This window comes from Astyanax mexicanus, chromosome 3 (genome assembly GCF_023375975.1).
Source record: "Astyanax mexicanus isolate ESR-SI-001 chromosome 3, AstMex3_surface, whole genome shotgun sequence".
NCBI classification, from domain to species: Eukaryota; Metazoa; Chordata; class Actinopteri; order Characiformes; family Acestrorhamphidae; genus Astyanax; species Astyanax mexicanus.
In genome coordinates, this window is record NC_064410.1 from 4,523,981 (window position 1) to 4,544,268 (window position 20,288).

Sequence of the window (20,288 nt, forward strand, 5' to 3'; positions counted from 1 at the left end):
TCCGGTTACCTTTTACCATTTTATTTGTTAATAAACATCAATTCCTGCATTTCAAGCCTGCAACACATACCAAAAAAAAAAGTTCAAACACTTAAAAGATGTTTTAGCACTGAGGTTACCAACAGTAAAATATAAAATTTTATTTTTTATTTTGGTCCATTTGTCCTGCAAACATGTTGTAAGTGGTTCAACAGAATGAGATTGATGCTGCTGCATTTTCCAGTCCACTACCTGCCACCTCTTCTTCTGCAGCCGTGCAGCTCAGTAATGCGTGCAGCTTGTGGTTTTGCATTGTCTTGTTGAAAACTGCATCGGAGGTCCCTGTAAAATATTTGCTTTTTATTTTATTTTATTTTTTTATTATTATTATAAGTCCAAAATTATTATCTGCCTCATATTTCATTGGGTGTTTGCACTTGGGTATCTGATTACCCAAGTGCATGTCAAGTGTTGATGGGATTGCTGACAAAATCTGATTTTCTTCACTTATCAGATTATTAAGTGCATTGATGGATCTCAAGCTGAAGGCCGAAGAAACACGAGTCATAGAATAACTAAGCAGAATGTTCTACAATGGTAGTTAATGTCAATTTCCCAATCCCATCAATAATCTGCCAGTACTGGCACTTTTTAAAAACTGGCTTTCAGAGCTGCTTGGTTTGCAATAAAAATGCTGGCTGGAACAACCTGTGCACGTGTACTCCAGATAAATTGGATTATTTTTAAGGGTTAAAAAAGGTTTTACAAGGTACTGGGAATTTTTTAATAGTTCCAGCTGTTTCACACAACCTGAACATTGATCTCAAATGATTAGTATATTAATACAGAAGCTCACTTTTAGCACCTAGTTTAACCCATAGAACCTTACGGACAGATTTTACGTCCAAAATCGCACCTTGTGTTCTCAGCTTAATTAGTCAGCAATGACTTATGCATCAGCATAAACCATATATGGTTAGAAAGGGCGGAACTTACTCATCTGCACGAAATCCACTGGGAAATACACCGAAACAAAAATCTCCTTAAAAGTTCCTTGTTTTATTCTTCCATTATAACTATATTTATTTGCTCAAAACACATAATCAGTTGTATTTACAATCACACTTGAGTCTCTGAGTAAATTGCATGATGTCATCATCGCCACTGATTCCTAAAAATGTTGAAAAACAGGACCTTTCACACAACAAAAAAACAATATTTGTAATTTGCTTTTCCCCGACCAATATTATTTACCTTTAGTGCTTCAAACATATTTATATGATGTTTTATATAAACCAAATAATATCAGTAAATATCAGAATCAAAAGTGTCCACAGACAGAAAAAAGTGTGAAACTACCTGCTGTTTTTACTCAAACTAAAGCTATAGGTATGGTGTGCGCACTACTTTATATAGTTTTTATTTAACTTGCACATTTTTACTAAGTAGTTATTTTTGCACTAAACATTTTTATTTATTTTGACTAAAACGTTTACATTTTTGTATATAGTTTTCATTGTGTGTCCTAAATAAAAGTGTTTTTTTTAAAGTCTATACATTTAAAAAATAAAATAAAATTTTGACCAAAACCAGTTCCAGGAAAATATAACAATTCTGCTCTCTCCTACATATTAAATGATTATATTTTTGAGCAGCCGTATGTCTTCTGGAGTAAAAGAGATCAGGGCATGTGTCTGTCTGATATAATTACTGTGTTATAAGACATGAAAGAGGAGAAACGGAGAAAAAACACACCAAAACAGCCTAGAGTTCAAAGGGTTAACCCACTGCCCTCTGCTATAGTACGAGTAAGTCAGTAAGTTACACTGAGTAGACACAACCACACACACACACACTTACACATAAAAAAGACACATTTCCTTTGTGTGTATGTGTGTATATGTGTGTGTGTGTGTGTGTGTGTGTGTGAGCTGGGGGAAGTGTCTGTCTGTATGTGCATGCATTAATGTGTTTACTTCTGTGGCTTTTCCTTTGCTTCTTATGTTACAGCCCTGCTTTATAGATGCACAGCTGTGGCCGCAGCACAATACCCAACAGGTCCTGACTTGAGTTTGACCTCTGCATTAGAGCCCAGTGGGTCCATCACCTGCACTCTGACACCTCCCACCTCTTGCTGAGCTTAAAAAGACCCACTGAACATAATAGCAGCCTAATACTGCGTACACATGACAGCGGGGGCTCTTTTTACACACTTCTCACCTCAGTACTCACTTTTTTCTTTGTTCCATTCAACCGAGCTTAAGACATAGGAGACGTTATGGGTACAGGAGATTTAACAAGTGCATTTATCAGTGTGATCAAGGTTAAAACCTACTTTAAAACCCGGAATAACCTAATTTAGAGTGTTTTCACACCAGAACTATTTCTCTGGTTCGTTTGTACCCTGAATGCGGTTCGATTGAGCAGGTGTGAATACAGTAATCACACTCAGGTGCGGATCAAAACAACCCCCAAGTGGTTCTGGTCTTGATCCAACCCAGCTATTAAATATACTTCTTTTATTTAAGCTGATAAATATATATATTATATATTTTATATTTTATATTAATTACTGTTATTTTTAGTACTCTTTTTAGTATACTACTATTTTTTGTTTTCTTTTAAGTATACCAAAAAAATATATAACATGCCATCCATGTGTTGAGACAGTGTAATATGTGTGTTTTAACGAAAAAAAAATAATAATTTTCAGGAATTATAATATCTTATGTATCATAAATTATTTGAGTAATTTTGTATAAATTAAGTAACTGTAATAAGTTAATATTGTATGCAGAAATTAAGTGAAGTTTACTAAAAGAAAGGATTGATTCAGCAAAAATAAATGAAGTAAAGTTTAGTAAAAGAAAGGATTGACTGAAGTTCAGTTCACTTATTTACTCGGTGTAACATTTAAGTCTTGAAACCGAGTTGAAGTTACTTAAATTTATCTGAAATTAAATTTATTTTTAATTTTTTTTTTAGTGTGGAGCTACTTTGAGCCTGGATAACTGTGTAAAATGAGATTTTTCTGCAGGTGCAAAATATGCCCCATTTCACTCATTCTAAAAGCCTGTTTGGGCAAAGTGCACAAAATACTGTATCTCAAAAAGCTTCAAGAAAACTGAGGAGGGCTATTAAACAAAAGTAAGTACTTTTATTACGCTTTAATACTCCAAAAGTCCATTTCACACTGAAGTTCTCCTTTAAAGCGGAAACGGTTTGATGGTTGAATGGCTTTATTTAAGCTGGAAATGAACTGACATTTGAGCCTCTATAAACTCTGCAAGTAAAAAATGGTTTAAATTTTATTTTTTGACATTTTAGTTGCTGCTGCATTTATCTGATGTTACAGCAGAGGGCAGGACAGCCTCACATTTGCTCCTGGACCCATAGACTTGGCTTATCTGTGGTGGGTGTAGAATTTGACAGTGGCCTGCTGTGTTGTGTGTGGTTGTAAATAAACTGCCCCGGGGCAGATAAAGTGATCTGGTGACTAAAGTGAGCTGAGGACTAAAGTCTACTGCAGAGACTCCAGAGGCTGGTGAATTATTACCCACAGCTGGAACATGCTTTCACTGCTATATCAAACAGCCTGAGTCACTATTTCAGAATTTACAGAAGATCAGCTGCTACAGTATTTTATATATACTCTATATTTCTATTTAACCCACCTTTTTAACCCAAGTTTAATTGCTTTTAGAGTAAAGTCTCATTTTTTCACGAAAGCTTGGGACATGCAGTTACACTCCAGAACCCCTGAGGATTCATTACAGCTCTTATCTTATCTTACAATATCTGGATTATTGCTGCAGTACTGTTTTATCAAGTTTTTGAGTATTATATAGCACAATCGTATCAGTATCAGCAGATATTGGCTTTCAACCAAAATGTCAACAAGAAAAATACCTCCAGATTTGACCTATATTCTAAGCAGATCTTTGATCATGTAGATAAAGAACTACAAAATCAAGAGCACTAAGTATTAACTAATATCTAAAAGCATTAACTGAGCCTATAACTGATCTCAAATTAAAGACTTAGTATCTCAAAATAATGAGAGAGTATTTCAACTAATGAGAGAGAATCTGAAAGTAATAAATCAGCATCTAAAATGAATGATCTCGATTAATGACTTAGCATCACAAAAATAATGAGATTTTGACTTAATGACTACTTTTAACTACATCTAAAAAATCTTAGTTTCTTAAACTAACAAAATAATGATGTAGTATCTTAAAATAAAAAGATAATGACTTAGCATCTCAAAATAAGGACTTATTATTTAAAAAAATAACAAGATGACCTAATAATAATAGTAATAATGACTAAATTTAACCTAAAATTGACGTCTATTGACGTTGGTGGCCAGCTGGGATGATTTATCATCTCAAAATATTGATTTAGTATCTCAAAATAACAACTTAGTATCGCAAAATAACGAGATAATGACTTTTCATCCCAAAGTAATGACTGATCTCAAATTAATAACTCAGTATTATAAAATAATTAGTAGTTAAAAATAATGAGATGGCATAATTACATAAATATACACAGCTTTGGATAAACCAAAAAAAAAAAAAACAAGACCACTTAAAAATGTTTATGTATTTCTTTGATTTTACCAAATTGAACATCGCTGGAATATAATCAAGATCACAAGCCATCAAACCACCAAGCTGAAATGCTTGAATTTTTGCACCAGGAGTGGCATAAAGTTATCCAAAAGCAGTGTGTACGACTGGTGGAGGAGAACATGTCTAGATGCATGAAAACTGTGAAATATTGATTTCTCAACTTTTAAAACTTTATGAATATGAACTTGTTTTCTTTGCGTTATTTAAGGTCTAAAAGCTCTGCATATTTTGCCAATAAAATGCTCTAAATTAGACTATTTTTATTTGGAATATGGAAGAAATGCTTTCTGTAATTTATGTGAGCATATGTGAGCATATTCCTCACTGGCAACCCACTCAATCCCCGCGTGTAAAAAAAAAAAAAAAAAAAAAGCTCTGCTGCCTCTGTGGGAGTCGATTAATCGATTTTTTTTCTCTTCTTCTCAGCGCGTGACCGAATTATCGACTCACATGGGCGCAGTTTAGCTTGATCCGCTGGCGCTTTTTAAACCCAGACTCTCAGAGCGCGCGAGCCGTGTGGACACACGCATTCACACACACACACACACACTTACACACACACACACTCACATATGGCGAGCGGAGGGCAGAAAGTGGTGCTGATCACCGGCTGTTCGTCAGGCATTGGGCTGCGAATAGCCGTCCTACTGGCCAAAGACGAGAAGAGGCGGTACCACGGTAAACAAGCTCTCTTTAGCTAACCTTACTGTACGAAGCGTCGATTATCCTGAGGTAAAAAAAGTGTGGGAATGTGTTAAAATTGGTGTTTAAACCATTTTTAATCGATTCTTTAGATGGTTGAACACTTTAAAGGATTTTCTGGGATGTTTAAATACAGTTTTTCTAAGTAAAACGTAGTGTAAAGTTGATTTTTTTGTGTATGCTACTTTCCCAAGTTTGGTCTTGGAATTTTTCCGTTCCACCTTAAATGCTGCAGCAGTTCCATTCTGGCGCCTGAGGCGCCAGAATGGAACTGCTGCCGCATTTAAGGTGGAACGGAAAAATTCCAAAAACCACTTGGCGAATGAAGCCAATTCGAGCCTCAGCGCTGTTTACCATGTGAAAGCTTGAGTTTCTCAGCCAGGCGAAGATCATAAAGACACTGCCAGTTCTCTTTCAAGTGACTTCTCCTGGACAAAGCCCCCTTTATGGCTGTGAATTGTAGAGCGCTGCCCCGCTTTAGTGGCGTGTCTAATGCTGCCATAGTTCCCCCACTGAAGTGAGTGTTGGGAGAAGGACAAAGTTGGAGACCTGTACAAGAGAGGGTTCACTCTGAGCTCTGAGATCAGCCTCAGGAACAGTTATTCATCATTACAGCACATTTTACAGTTTAATATTAAACATTTAACATTGCAGAAATGGGCTATGAAAAGTTTACTAGACTTAAAACGACTTAATATGTCTAATATGACGAGAGAGTGTCTTAAAATATTGACTTAGCATCTCAACTTAATAAGACATTGTCTCAAAATTTTGACCAAGTATCTCAAATATAATGAGAGCATCTCAAAATAATGACTTAGTTTCTCAAATTAATAAGACTGTCTCGAAATATTGACCATGTATTACAAATATTATGAGAGAGAGTCTCAAATAATGACTTAGTATCTGAAATCAATGAGAGTGTCTCAAAATATTGACTTAGTATCTCTAATTAATAAGACTGTCTCAAAATAATGAGTTAGTATCTCAAATATAATGAGAGAGTCTCAAAACAGTTACTTGGTATCCCAAATATTATGAGAGAGCGTCTCAAAATCTTGACTTGGCATCAAAAATAATGACTTAATGTCTGAAATGAATAAGACTGTCTGAAATAATAAGTTACTCTCAAAATATTGTCTGAGTGTCTCAAATATAATGAGAGAGAGCGCCTCAAATTTTGACTTGGCATCTCAAAATTATGACTTAGTATCTCAAATATAAAGAGAGAGCATCTCAAAATATTGACTTAATACCTCAAATAAATAAGACTGTCTTAAAATAGTGATTTAGTATCTCAAAATAATGACTTGGCATCTCAAATATTATGAGAGAGGGTCTCAAATATTGACTTAGTATCTCTAATAAGACTGTCTCAAAATAATGAGTTAGTATCTCAAAAATAATGAGAGAGCGTCTCAAAATATTCACATGGTATCTCTAATTAATGAAACAGCATCTCAAAATTTTGACTTAGTATGTCAAATAAACAAGACAATGTCTCAAAATATTGACTTAGTTGTCTTTAGTATCTCAAATGAATAAGACTGTTTCAAAATAATGACAGTTTCAGAAATTTATATAACAGTTTCTCACAAGTTAATAAGACTTTCAAAACATTGACTCAGCATCTCGAAATAGTGTTTAATAATACTCATATTTAATAAGAGAGCATTTCAAAATAATGACTTAGTATCTCAAATTAATACATTTCTTAAAATAATGACTTGGTATGTCAAATATAATGAGAGGGCATCTCAAAATACTGACTTAGTATCTCAAGAATAATGAGAGAGCGTTTTAAAATTTTGAGTTGGCATCTCAAAATGTTGACTTAGTATCTCAAATATAATGAGAGAGCATCTCAAAATAATGACATAGTATCTCAAATATAACAGTTTTAAAAACAGTTTCTGAAAATAATAACTGGGTATCTAAAATGAATAAGCATGTCTCAAAATAATGACTTAATATATCAAAATAATAAAGAATTATACTCCATGTAAATCAATGGTAACATATGACTACTCAAAATTACATTAAGGATATGCCATATTGGTAATATAAATAGAATATAATATATACATTATTCCTATAAATGCATATAAATGTAAATTGATGCATGATCATTTAAATATAATCACATTTATAGATTTGTAGATCAGATATTATTACTAGTCAATATTTATAGCTGATATCTGAAATGAGAGAATCTACTAGTAATGTACTAAATTAAAGAGACTTGTATCAGTGGTGTCATCTTAAGCAAAAACAGCTCCTGCAGCTTTATCTATAGTCTGCAGATATCTTTCTTTAATGCTTTTGTTATTAACATTTTTTGTGCCTTCTAAGAAGGATTTTTTTTCGCAGAAACGCAGCGGCTCAGCAGCTCAATAGGCTATAGTGTAATAAGGAGCTTTGGTACAACAACTCCTTCTTGAACTTTGACACATTTCTGAAAGCATTGCAAAACACCAGCGAGAGCCTGGCTGTTGCTGGTGTTGCTGTAGTTGTTTGGTAAAGAGTGGAAAATCCTTGGCGGTTTAAAATTTTCGTTTCGTTGGCTGTAATGAGGAGAGGCGACTTATGCCAGCTAAGAGGAGGCCAAATAAATAAATAAATAAATAATCCCAGGGCTGAGCATTCTCTTCAGCAATGCTTAAGCTTCTCAAATCTTATTCCACAATAACAGCGGGAACAATGAAGCGGTTGTTCAGTCCAGCCCATAAAGACCCGGCCTTGTTTGTTCCCTCAGGCCGAGCCATGTGTCTGAAGATTTATTTCATGTACTCTCACTTTCAGGTGAAGCACTGATGAAGATATCGGGCACATTCGTAGTGATCCAGAGTAGGGCTGGAAATAAAAGGGCATATCATGACTAGGGCTAAGTATCGTTTAAAAAATGGTCATACCGGTACTGATGCAATACTTTGAATTCAGTACCAATACCTTTTTCTAAATTGTAACCCAAAAATATAAAAACGATAATAATTACTACACAACTTATTTATCTGACAGCCGACATTAGTAATCTCATTCTCATACTGTCACCATGAGAGATGAAAAATCACTTAAAAATTCATTATGATCATGATTCTTTTGTAGTGAGGTTTAGGTCGGGCAGACTTTTACTGTCTTATAAAATCTCAGGAGAGAGATTGAGAGACCGAACAAGTGAGAGAAAGACAGTGTTAGTTAGCGAGAAACAGCGCGAGTGAGAGAGAGGGAGAGACAGCGCGAGTGAGAAAGAGGGAGAGACAGCACAAGTGACAGATAGAAACTGAGAGAAGGCGAGACAGAGCAACTAAGAGAAAGACAGTGTGAGTTAGCAAGAGACCGAGTAAGTGAAAGAAAGACAGTGTGAGAGACAGAGAGAGGGAGAGACAGCGCGAGTGAGAGAGAGGGAGAGACAGCGCGATTGAGAGAGAGGGAAAGACAGCACGAGTGAGAGAGAGGGAGAGACAGCGCGAGTGAGAGAGAGGGAGAGACAGCGCGATTGAGAGAGAGGGAGAGACAGCACAAGTGAGAGAGAGGAAGAGACAGCACAAGAGACAGTACGAGTGAGAGAGAGGGAGAGACAGCACGAGTGAGAGAGAGGGAAAGACAGCGCGATTGAGAGAGAGGGAAAGGCAGCACGAGTGAGAGAGAGGGAGAGACAGCACAAGTGAGAGAGAGGGAGAGACAGCGCGAGTGAGAGTGAGAGACAGCACAAGAGACACCACGAGTGAGATGGAGACAAAGCAAGTAAAAGAGAGGAAGATAAAGCATGAAAGACAGTGTGAGTGAGAGAGATGGAGAGACAGTGTGAGTGAAAGAAAGAGAAAGGGAATGACAGAGAGGGAGAGAGTGTGAGGGAGAGATAAATTGAGAGACAGCTTGAGTGAGAGTGAAAGAGAGACAGAGTGAGAGAGAGCGAGAGGCCAATTGTGCTCTCTCTGACTCCGGCTGCTGATGGTTTACTTGACCACTCGGAAAGCCCTCTTGTAGATTTTTGGCAAATGGTTATGTTTTTTTTTTAAAGGCTGTTTTTGACTTGCATATACATCTTGTGTGTCTGTATCAAGTAAGTATTAGGTATTTTATAAGTTCTTTTCATCAAATGTTGTAATATTGACAGAATATAAGGCACCCTTGTGGAACTGTATAGACGCCTGTTTTAGGTTAATGTCTATGAAAAAGCTCAAAGTGCAAAAGAGAATCTTATCCCTTGAGTACATCTGTTTATGGTCCAGTCTGAGTGTAATAGCTTTGTTTGGCACCATTTGTGTTTAGTACTCTGTAATATGTGTGTGTGTGTGTGTGTGTGTGTGAGAGAGATAAGCAGATACAGAGGGCCGAGTGCAATCAGTTTATCACATTAACACATTATGCTACATTTTGTAGACTTCAAGTCAAAGCTTGTTAATGGAGTATTTCAACACCGCTGCATCATTTCTATATCTGTACTCACACTTATAACAGCGGCCAATGAGGACGTGTTTCAACAGCTGCCCTACAGCTTCTACACTGACATGCCAAACATCATGAAATAGCAGTATGCAAATCAGCGTATGAAGTGTTACCTCAGGGAACAACTTGGCGTGAGGTGTTACCTTGTAAGTGAGGCTGGACACTGGCATGTGCTCAATTTATGTGAATTGTTGTAATTTGAGCGAGGCCATTCTATATTTCTGAAGTTGTGTGGGCATTTATTCCCATCCACATTCCTCCGCCCACAGTGTGACAGTTTTATTATTGTGACCAGATTTGTCCATGTGAACAGACAGGTGACATGCATTCACATGTATATTATAAGGCAGGCGCGTTTTAAGGCACCTGGGGGCCCAAGGCAAAATGCACCCCATTACATTCAGAAAAAACGCAGCTACAAATATAACCATATAATACTAGGACATGTAAAGTTAATCAAATATGGTCAAATATAAAGGATAAGTTTATCAGTTTTAGTGTTAAAGACAGTGAACAGCTGGTGTGGATTGATACTGCTGAACATGTTCCAGTCTGGTTATATTCTACTGTCAGTGGGAGGCGACCCCTTTAAAGGGGGATTTTGATCACAGTGTTGTTGGACTTTCCTGCATCGGCCATCACAGAATTTAAAGGGGTGCTCACACAGTTTGTCATTGCATTCGATTCATAACCAGTCATTTTCTGGGGCCCTCAGGCCAACTTTGGGCCCCAGGCAATTGCTTGGTTATGGTTTGCCTGTCCTGTTGCAACGGGCCTATTATACAAATGGCAAATCAGTGTATTTGTATAAAATCTGATAAAATTACTCTCATCTCTGTAAACATGCTTTGTTCACTTCAGATGTGGTTTCTGTATCTCTTAGATTGTCAACAAATGCATGTGTACAGCTATACATGAGGAGCAAACAAAGAACAAAGCCCAATTTTCAGATCTGCGTAATCGTTTAATTCTGCTGTATTGTATTATGTTGTTGTTATTCACATTCCACCCCTCTCTCTCTCTCTCTCTCTCTCTCTCTCTCTCTTTTAGTCATTGCCACCATGCGAGACCTGAAGAAGAAGGATAAGCTGGTGGAGGCAGCAGGAGACGCCTTTGGGAAAACCCTGACGCTGGAAGCTCTGGATGTCTGCAGTGATGAATCAGTTAGGCAGTGTATAAACCGTGTCAAAGACCGCCACATTGACATCCTCAGTGAGTCATGCAGGCGCTGAGGGAGCGTCATGCGCCCTTTGACCTCATAAGCACATTTTCAGGGCTAGAGTACATAAACAAGCGTCCTTTGTTTCTGCAGCCGTCCCTCAAGCTGTTATGCGTTGCCTGACAGGCTGTGGTTTGTGAGGCAGCTACGGTATACTCAAAGAATATACAAAAACAGAATGAAAGGGATTAAATAGCAGGGAACGAGGGACTGGGGCAGGCATATTCTGATTGGACGTTAGTGGTTTAGCACTGGTGAGGGTAATGGAAGCTTCTATTACCTGTAAATCTATGTGTAATATCTAATATTACCTTCTAATGTGATTTATTGCATTTATTGCAACAAACTGCAATCAGATTATCAGATTAAAGTCAAATCTGCTGCAGATATGGCTGCAGATATGCTGGTATGTTTGTTCTAACCTGCAAAGAGAAGATTAATAATGTCAGTTAAATGTCATGTCAGATATAAATAAAAGCATCTTAATCATAGTAATGTACCAAACATTAAGAAAAAAAGCAATTCTATAAGTCTATATGGTCTAACCTAGTTTTTTTTTTTTGTTATTTAAATAACTTAAGTGACAATCTAATGTTAGCTAAAAACAGCACTTATCACTTACCATGCATTATTACTAATCTAATGTTCAGGTATAAACTGATAAATATCAGTACTATTAGCCAATCAGAGGTGATATGTTTGCATGTATCAAAAAAAAATCATGAGTAAGAGCTGAAATCCTATCTCTTCTCCCTGCCCACTCTTCCATGGGACTAAAGCAGTGTTGTACCGGATGTTGTTAGGAGAGTAAGTGCTCTTTAAAGAGCTCAGTCTTCAGGAGTTTATTAAAGATAGTGAGAGATTCTCCTGATCTGGTAGTAGAAGATAGTTAGTTAGAGGTGTTAGGAGAGTAAGTGCTCTTTGAAGAGCTCTGTCTTCAGGAGTTTATTAAAGATAGTGAGAGATTCTCCTGATCTGGTAGTAGAAGGTAGTTAGTTAGAGGTGTTAGGAGAGTAAGAGCTCTTTGAAGAGCTCTGTCTTCAGGAGTTTATTAAAGATAGTAAGAGATTCTCCTGATCTGGTAGTAGAAGGTTGTTTGTTCCACCATTGGGGAACTTTGTATGAGAACAGTCTGGATTGCTTTGTATATATGAACAATAATTTAGATCATTAATATCTCACTGGCTTTCTCTTTGTCTCTCTGTAGTAAATAATGCTGGAGTGGGTCTGCTGGGTCCAGTGGAGAGCATCAGTATAGACCAGATGAAGCGGGTGTTTGAGACCAACTTTTTCGGCACAGTGCGCATGATCAAAGAGGTCATGCCCGACATGAAGAAACGCAGGTCGGGCCACATCGTCGTCATGAGCAGCGTGATGGGCATGCAGGGTAGGACAGGCTCCGCAACCCTGAAGGTGGAGACTGGAGACGAATGGCAACCTTGTAGAGTTCAACACCAGGGGGCGATAGAGCTCATTCATTTCCCTGCTGAGAACATATTGTGACACATAAACAGGCCAAATGCGTGTCTACAGATTAGAAGCTTGTTAATAATGAAAGCTGATCAGTGTAAGAGACTGTAATTACCAGTTATTACCCATGTAAGAGCACACTAATGCAAATTAGTTCAATATTTTACGGCAGTTTTTAGTTCAGAGAAATTAATTTAACATGATGTGTTACTTACCACCCAGATATGGTGCATAAAAAATGCTTGATATCTGATAGGCGTTGGATATTCAGCTCTGGGTAAAAAATAAGAGACCACTTAAAAATGATGAGTTTCTTTGATTTTACCAAAGTGAAAACCTCTGGAATATAATCAAGAGGAAGATGGATGATCACAAGCCATCAAACCACCAAACTGAACTGCTTGTTATTTGTAACAAGCAATATCTGGTAAATTAGAAGGAAACCATGGCGACACCCCTGTTCCTTACTGGTGTCGCATAATGCGCTTTATATTCCAGTGCACCTTAAATATAAAAATAGACCACAAAAAAGACGTTCATTAATAGTGTGCCTTATAATCCAGTTTGCTTTATAGTGCAAAAAATACAATATTTTTACCCTATGCTAATTATAGTTTTATTATATAAACATGTCGTTTTTAAAATCTTATTTTTCATTACATGGAGTAGCTGAGTTGTAAGCTGAGTTGTAGCCTTAATGAAGGATGTCTGAGACATGATTGGTCTGGGAGAAGGGGGTGGGTCTATAAAATGAGTAGACAAGTCTGTCTTTGCCTCTGGTGTCAAATTTGACAACATGGCAGACAGTGTTGGCTTTATTTCTATAGAACAGAGTTAGTGGAATCATAGTGTTGGAATCAATGTTTTCTACAGTCATTGGCTGTTAATAAATCGATTAATTGTAGAAACATAAAAATGCTTCTAGATTTTTGGGAAAAGCTTTTGTTTTGTGTAAAAGGCTGATTTATACTCTGTGTAGACAACTGTGTATCTGTGTCACATCATCAATTACAAATATCATATATATACAGCTCTAGAACAAAATAAGATAGCACTTAAAATTTAGAGTTTCTTTGATTTTACTAAAATTGAAAACCTCTAGAATATAATCAAGAGGAAGATGGATCATCACAAGCCATCAAAGCAAGCTGAGCTGCTTGAATTTTTGCACCAGGAGTAAAGGCATGAAGTTATCCAAAAGCAGTGTGTAAGACAGGTGGAGGAGAACATGCCAAGATGCATGAAAAGAAAACTGTGATTAAAAAACTGGTTAGATATTAACTATAATGTGCATACGGCACCCATGCAGATACAGAGATACACAGTGCTGCATCTACACAGAAGTAGAAATCAGGCTTGAGTCTGAGTCTGTGTATTCGTGAGCCTGAAATCTGTCTGTGTGGCTGAAATGTCTACAGGAGTGGTGTTTAACGACGTCTACACAGCCTCCAAGTTTGCCATCGAGGGCTTCTGTGAAAGCATGGCAGTGCAGCTGCTCAAGTTTAATGTGAAGTCTGTACTCTCCTTCTTCACAGAAGCTTTTGTTCATGTCCAAGTGGATCTAAGTGGATTAGCTAAAGTGCCATCTTCATATTTCATCTTTCCCCCAGGCTGTCTCTGATTGAGCCAGGGCCCGTGCACACAGAGTTCGAGTCCAAGATGATGGACGACGTGGCCAAGATGGATTTTCCTGGGACGGACCCGGACACGGTCAGATACTTTAAGGACGTGTACATGCCGTCCTCCATCGATATCTTCGAGGCGATGGGGCAGATGCCAGAAGACATAGCTAAAGTAAGCGAAGACCTTTGGCCCTTATCTCATGACCAAACAACCAGCACATGACTGAAGCGTCTTGCCGCTGCTGCTGCTTTTGAATTTCGTGAAATGTTATTAAATCACAGTTTTTCAAAACAGGTAATTGTAATTAACTGTAATTAATTAGACAGATGACATATAAAAGACAGACAAAGGAAATGTAGATATAAAGCTGATGGTGATTATGCGCATTCCAGTTGATAATTGTTGATGAAGGCTTTAATCATTCCTTAAAACAAACTCTTGTTATTGTACTCATTTCCATTTGACCGTATAAGAGCACTTTAATGTTATAGTTAACTTTAACAGAATATAGACTATCTGTTTCAGTGGATCAGACACAGGGGTGCAGCTGGAGTTCTTAAAGGTCTCATTCCCTCATTTGTTCAAGGTTCTGATTGGCTAACAGCACTACAAGGCAGTGAGACGGAAAACAGTTAGAAACGTTTTAAAATAAAGACATTTTTACACTAATAACAGTCTGTGGAGTGTCATATGTCACTTTACAACATGCATAAATTAATGTTCTGCTAAGTGCAGTTCAGCCTAGTCAGACCTAGTCTTAGAGTCTCTGTAAAACACAAAATCCACCGGATATTCTATGTAAACCTATAGTTACTTGCACACAGAGGTGGGTAGTCCAGGTCCAGAAAGTAAAAAATCCACTTTTTACAAATACATCTAGTACAATCGCAATTGTACTTTGCTGGTGGAGTTTCACAGACGCATTTGTTCCTTAGCTCTGAGTTACTGGGCAAAGCAAAGAAAACTGATGTGTTATTCGCACAAATAACACAGGAACGAACTGCATGCTGTTCCTAGCGCTGTTAGCTCTTCCTATCTGACGAGACGGAGTCTCTGCCCGGCTTCAGCTCTGCCTGTGGGCGGTCCCGAGCCGAGGTGTTGGAGGCCATGAATACTAATTAGCAGGTTGACGTAGACACTGTGCTTTTCCTGATCGACTCGTTTTCTTTTATATTTTACTAGCTACTGCAGACAATGGAGTTTGAGGAAGAGTTTCATCATGTGCAGCATCATAAACAACTCAGAGAGACCTACTGTGTTTTACAAAGAACAAGAACAAGTGGATTTTAGTGGATAGACACCTTAAAACACCTATTATTTATGTGCCAAATTCTTGTTAGAATTAGATACAAAAAATAGTTTAAACTTCTTTTTCTTCCTCAGTGCACCAAGAAGGTCATCGAGTCGACTAGTCCTCGGTTTCGGAACCTCACCAACAGCCTGTACACACCCATCGTGGCCATGAAGTACGCAGACGAGACCGGAGGCCTGTCCGTCCACACCTTCTACAACCTGCTGTTCAATTTCGGCTCCCTGATGCACATCACCATGAGCATCCTCAAATGCCTGACCTGCAGCTGCCTGCGCAGGCGCACCATCTCACCTGACTGAAGGAGGGGAGAGAGGGCAGCAGCGAGCCCACGGCAGAGACGCACCAACCGTACCTCAGAACGTCTGGATTAGCGTAACGGACCCTGGTGATCAGGGTTCTACACGTGAACATGATCATATACTGTATGCTTTCATGTGTTCTAAGGGTTTCTAAAATGTGCCTTAGAAGAGTGTGTGTTCTCCGATCTGACACACCTGATCCTGACCTGAACTTACCCACTAAATAATCATTCATTTGTGTGAATCAGGGGAGATTGTGTAGAGTAAAGAAGCAAATTCTGCTCCCCAGGTGGAACCCAGGACTCAAACAGGTTTACTGCTTATAGCAGAAAGTGTTAAAGAGGGTCAGCACTCTTTAAAATAAAGAAGCTTCCATAGAACTTTAATAGAATTCCAGTCCTGGTCCAGAGCTCTGAAAAAAAATAAGAAACCACTTAAAAATGATGAGTTTCTTTGATTTTACCAAATTGAAAACCTCTGGAATATAATCAAGAGGAAGATAGATGATCACAAGCCATCAAACCACCAAACTGAACTGCTTGTTGAATTTTTTGCACCAGGAGTAAAGCAGCATAAAGTTATCCCAAAGCAGTGTGTAAGACTGGTGGAGGAGAACATGATGCCAAGATGCATGAAAACTGTTAAAAACCAGGGTTATTCCACCAAATATTGATTTTTGAACTCTTAAAACTCTTAATATGAATATGAACTTGTTTTCTCTGCATTATTTGAGGTCTGAAAGCTCTGCATATTTTTTGTTATTTCAGCCATTTCTCATTTACTGCAATTAATTCTGCTCTAAATGACTAAATAACAATATATTTATTGGAATTTGGGAGAAATGTTGTCTGTTCATTTTACTTAAACATAAACCTATAAATAGCAAAGTCAGATAAACTGATTCAGAAACTGAAGTGGTCTCTTATTTTTTTTACAGAGCTGTATATCACGGTATTTTTCAAGATTCTGATGGTTTCGCAGTATATTACGGCAACTTTAACACTTTAACATGGCTTCCTTTTCAAAACTAAATATTTTTAAATAATTCCATAAACACTATAAACAGACCTAAAATGCTACTTTAAAACCTTTAATACCAAAACATGCTAAAAAAAACATGATTTTTTATGCTAAATCGCACTGTTTTGTCGAAAAGTTTGTGAACATTCTGTCTAATAAATTAATTCAGTATTTTACGTCCCTCTGGAGCAGATAAATGTACAAGCACCAGACTTCACTAACAGTCCTGTTGCTGAATGCAATCAAATGCTCACAGTAAAATGCTGCAAAATTGAATAGAGAGCCTTTCCTGGACATTAAAGACAATTTCTTCACCAAAAGCAGGACTAACTTTTATTAATACCCCAGATTTTATAAGAATCAATGAATGAAAATGTGTCCTAATGCTTTTGTTCGCACAGTGTTCTTAATTGTTTGAGGATTATACTTTAAATATTATGTAAAGAAACTTTTAAAGGTCTTAAAAATCTTCACTGAATGTAAAAAAGCTTCATTGTATTACAAACAAACAAAAAACTTTAAAGCACCTTTATTTTAAAGAGTGAATGATAAATTATTGTTTTATTTATGAGGAGTGATACTAAAGTTTTGGAATTTGAAAATGTAATATGAGATAAACGCAGCCAGTCTAAAAAAAGCTAATTCACCGTGTGAGACTAATTCTCAAGGCTAATTCTCTAGCTGCTTTTGTTCAGGCTAATGATTTCAGTGAACTCTATTGTGAAACTCTGTTTAAGCTTCTTTGAACATTTTCTCGTTCTTTAATCACTGATTTTCACCCAGGCTGTGTGGGAAATGTGGATAAATATCAATGTGAATATTAAGGTTAATAATATAAATGTCTAAAGATCTATTGATTTCTAAATAAAACACAATAATTGGAGAGGAATGTAAAGTTTATTATTGTACTACTGCTGTATCCTTTAACAGTCATGTATGTTTTTTGTCGGCTGGCCAATTTTCTGAGAGAGTAATGGGGTGGAAAATACTGGAGGAACTGTAGTATGAATCCTTATTCAGTTTTAATGCATATAGATTAGGTTAGTTCAGAAATTAACTGCACCTTCAAATGGCAGAATTTCTTATTTACTGTTTTGTTAAAATAACTAAACGTCAAGTGTAAAAGGTGTTCCCAAACCTAGAAAATATTATCTTCCTCTGGGTTCCCATTTTTTATGGAAAATTGGACCACTTGATTTTTCCTATTGTAAACTAAATCATTCACTTGGCTTTTTCCACCATTGTATTAATTAAATGCCAAAATTTATTATTTGTCTTGTTTTAAAATTTTTTTTTTTTTTTTAATATTCACTGAAAACTGAACATTTTTAACAGAGAACAAATTACATATCCTGTGAAGTCGAGCTACTGAGCCACATTGATTACACTTTACGTTTTATTGCTCTATTTGTTTGTAATAGTGAAGTGTCGTGTGTGCAAATACTAGTGCATCTCCAAAAAATTAAATATAATTACAAAGTTACTTTATTTCAGTAATTCAGTTGAAAATTTGAAACTCATATATTATATAGATGTATTACACACAGAGGGATCTATTTTATTTCTTTTATTGTTGATGATTATGAAGCTTACAGCCAATGAAAACCCAAAAATCTGTGTCTCAGAAACTTTGAATATTATATAAGACCAGTTGGTACTTTTGGCAGTGTGGGCAGTGTGCCAAGTCCTGCTGGAAAATGAAATCCGCATCTCCATAAAAGTTGTCAGTAGCAGAGGGAAGCATGAAGTGCTGTAAGATTTTGCGAGAAAACAAAACTGCACTGACTTTAGACTTGATAATAAAACACAGTGGATCAACACCAGCAGATGTTGCACATGTCTCTCTAAACCATCACTGATTGGTGGAAACTTCACACTAGACCTCGAGCAGTTTGGACTGTGCGTCTCTCCACTCTTCCTCCAGACTCTGATCCCTTGATTTAGAAATGAGATGTAAAATTTACTGATGATCAGTGATGGTTTGGAGAGCAGTAGATATATATTTTTCTGAACACCGGCACTATTTTAAGGGTGTACAATTATAGGGCTCTAGGTGTTAAATAGTGAATTAAATAATATGTCAATATACATGGAAGTCTTGGAAAATTTAAAATGCTCTGAAAACGTCTATTTAACTACCTAAGCCCAGGTAAATACAGTTTATACCTTTAATTATATTCATTTAATTTCCCCTCTATACATAAATCCCTGTCTAATCCTGTTTAACATTTGATTGATTACTTAGTAAAGTAAGTAAAGTTCAGTCCCATTCAGTTCTTCACAGACATTTCCAAACCTGTAACAGCATTAAATACTCTGAACAGCAGAGAGCAGCAGAGCCCTCATTTTCAGCCCTTAGCTTCCTTCACACTGTGAAGGAATTTGAACTTGGGCCACATGGTACAGATTCTCAGCAAGATCTTGGATGCATGTAGTTTATTGAGTACAGATTTTATTTTTTTACTTTTTTACTGTGATGTTGTGAGTTTTTCTTTAAACAATCTGAACCACATATTAAAATGTGCATTTGATTGGATTATTGGATTGGATTGTGATGGAGAAGTAGGGGATCTGCACAACATCGTAGGAACTGATTGATGTTCTTGGCGCAGATGGGGCCTCCATAAATTCTGGAGTGTTTTGGAAGAGAAGAAGACAAAGTACAGGACTAGGAAAGAAACGAGAAAGAAAGAGAGAGAGAGAGGGAAGAGTGTAGACAGCCATGGAGAAGAATGTAAAGGAATGAGATTCCTTCAGAGCTCCATTGTGATTAAGGACGCAAGGGAATCAAGAGGATCCTGAGGTGGACCCCATGAAGGTCTGAAGATCAGAAGATGCTGCTGAAGCTTGGCTGAGTCTTTTTCAGCTCTACACATTTGTCTATCTGACAGACTGACAGAGAAAAAGTGAAAGAAAGAAAGAGAGAGAGAACAAAACGAATACGCTAGTTTGTGCTAGCACGCTGCAGATTGAACAGCGCACACCCGGCCAGTGATATGTTGATGGATATAAAGAGGTCATGGCCTACTCCCCATCCACCACCCTCACCCAGACCCCTCACCCAGACCCCCCCCCCCCCCCCCCCCCCCTCACTCCATCCCTCTCCTACACCCAGCTTTGTGCCTAGTGGGGGAATGTGACCTGGTTCTCATCCCACAGAGTAAGCTTTAACTCCTTAAACTCTTGGAATATTATTTATTTATTTATTTATTTATTTTTCTTACTATTTTATTCAAAGCCTTTAGCTTTGTGATTTTAATTGATAATGATTTTCTTAGGCTTGTTTAAGACTTAATTTGAGACTTATCTTGTGAGCATTCGTGGTTATTGTTTGCTTATTACTAAAAAACAAATATTTCTATAAAAAAGATATCTATAAATTAACAAAAGTACAAATACATATAAGACTTCAAAGTCGTCTAAAATCTGAAATCAACACAGTCTTAAATTGTCCTCAATTAAATCCAAAGGCCATCGGAGCTCTGGAGCTACGAGGCTAATGTGGCTAACAATAGAAGCTCACAATGCTCAATAGTTAGCATTGTTAGCCACAAAACAAAAAACACAGGCAGACTTAA

General features: G+C 37.1%; 1 protein-coding gene across 1 annotated transcript; it reads left to right on the forward strand.

Annotated features, from left to right (window-relative positions):
* Positions 1 to 5,127: 5,127 nt before the first annotated feature.
* On the forward strand, positions 5,128 to 17,593 carry rdh8a (retinol dehydrogenase 8a). Its single transcript, XM_022668035.2, has 6 exons — positions 5,128 to 5,294; positions 10,818 to 10,979; positions 12,194 to 12,373; positions 13,875 to 13,968; positions 14,067 to 14,250; positions 15,463 to 17,593. The coding sequence occupies exons 1-6, from the start codon at positions 5,189 to 5,191 to the stop codon at positions 15,688 to 15,690; spliced, it is 954 nt and encodes a 317-aa protein (XP_022523756.1). The 5' UTR covers positions 5,128 to 5,188; the 3' UTR covers positions 15,691 to 17,593.
* Positions 17,594 to 20,288: the final 2,695 nt, after the last annotated feature.

Excerpts from the sequence above, each read along its gene's own strand:
- rdh8a (XM_022668035.2), top strand. The coding sequence starts at position 5,189 with ATGGCGAGCGGAGGGCAGAAAGTGGTGCTGATCACCGGCTGTTCGTCA. Across the intron at positions 5,295-10,817 it reads CGAGAAGAGGCGGTACCACG|TCATTGCCACCATGCGAGAC; the intron begins GTAAACAAGCTC and ends TCTCTCTTTTAG. Across the intron at positions 12,374-13,874 it reads CAGCGTGATGGGCATGCAGG|GAGTGGTGTTTAACGACGTC; the intron begins GTAGGACAGGCT and ends AAATGTCTACAG.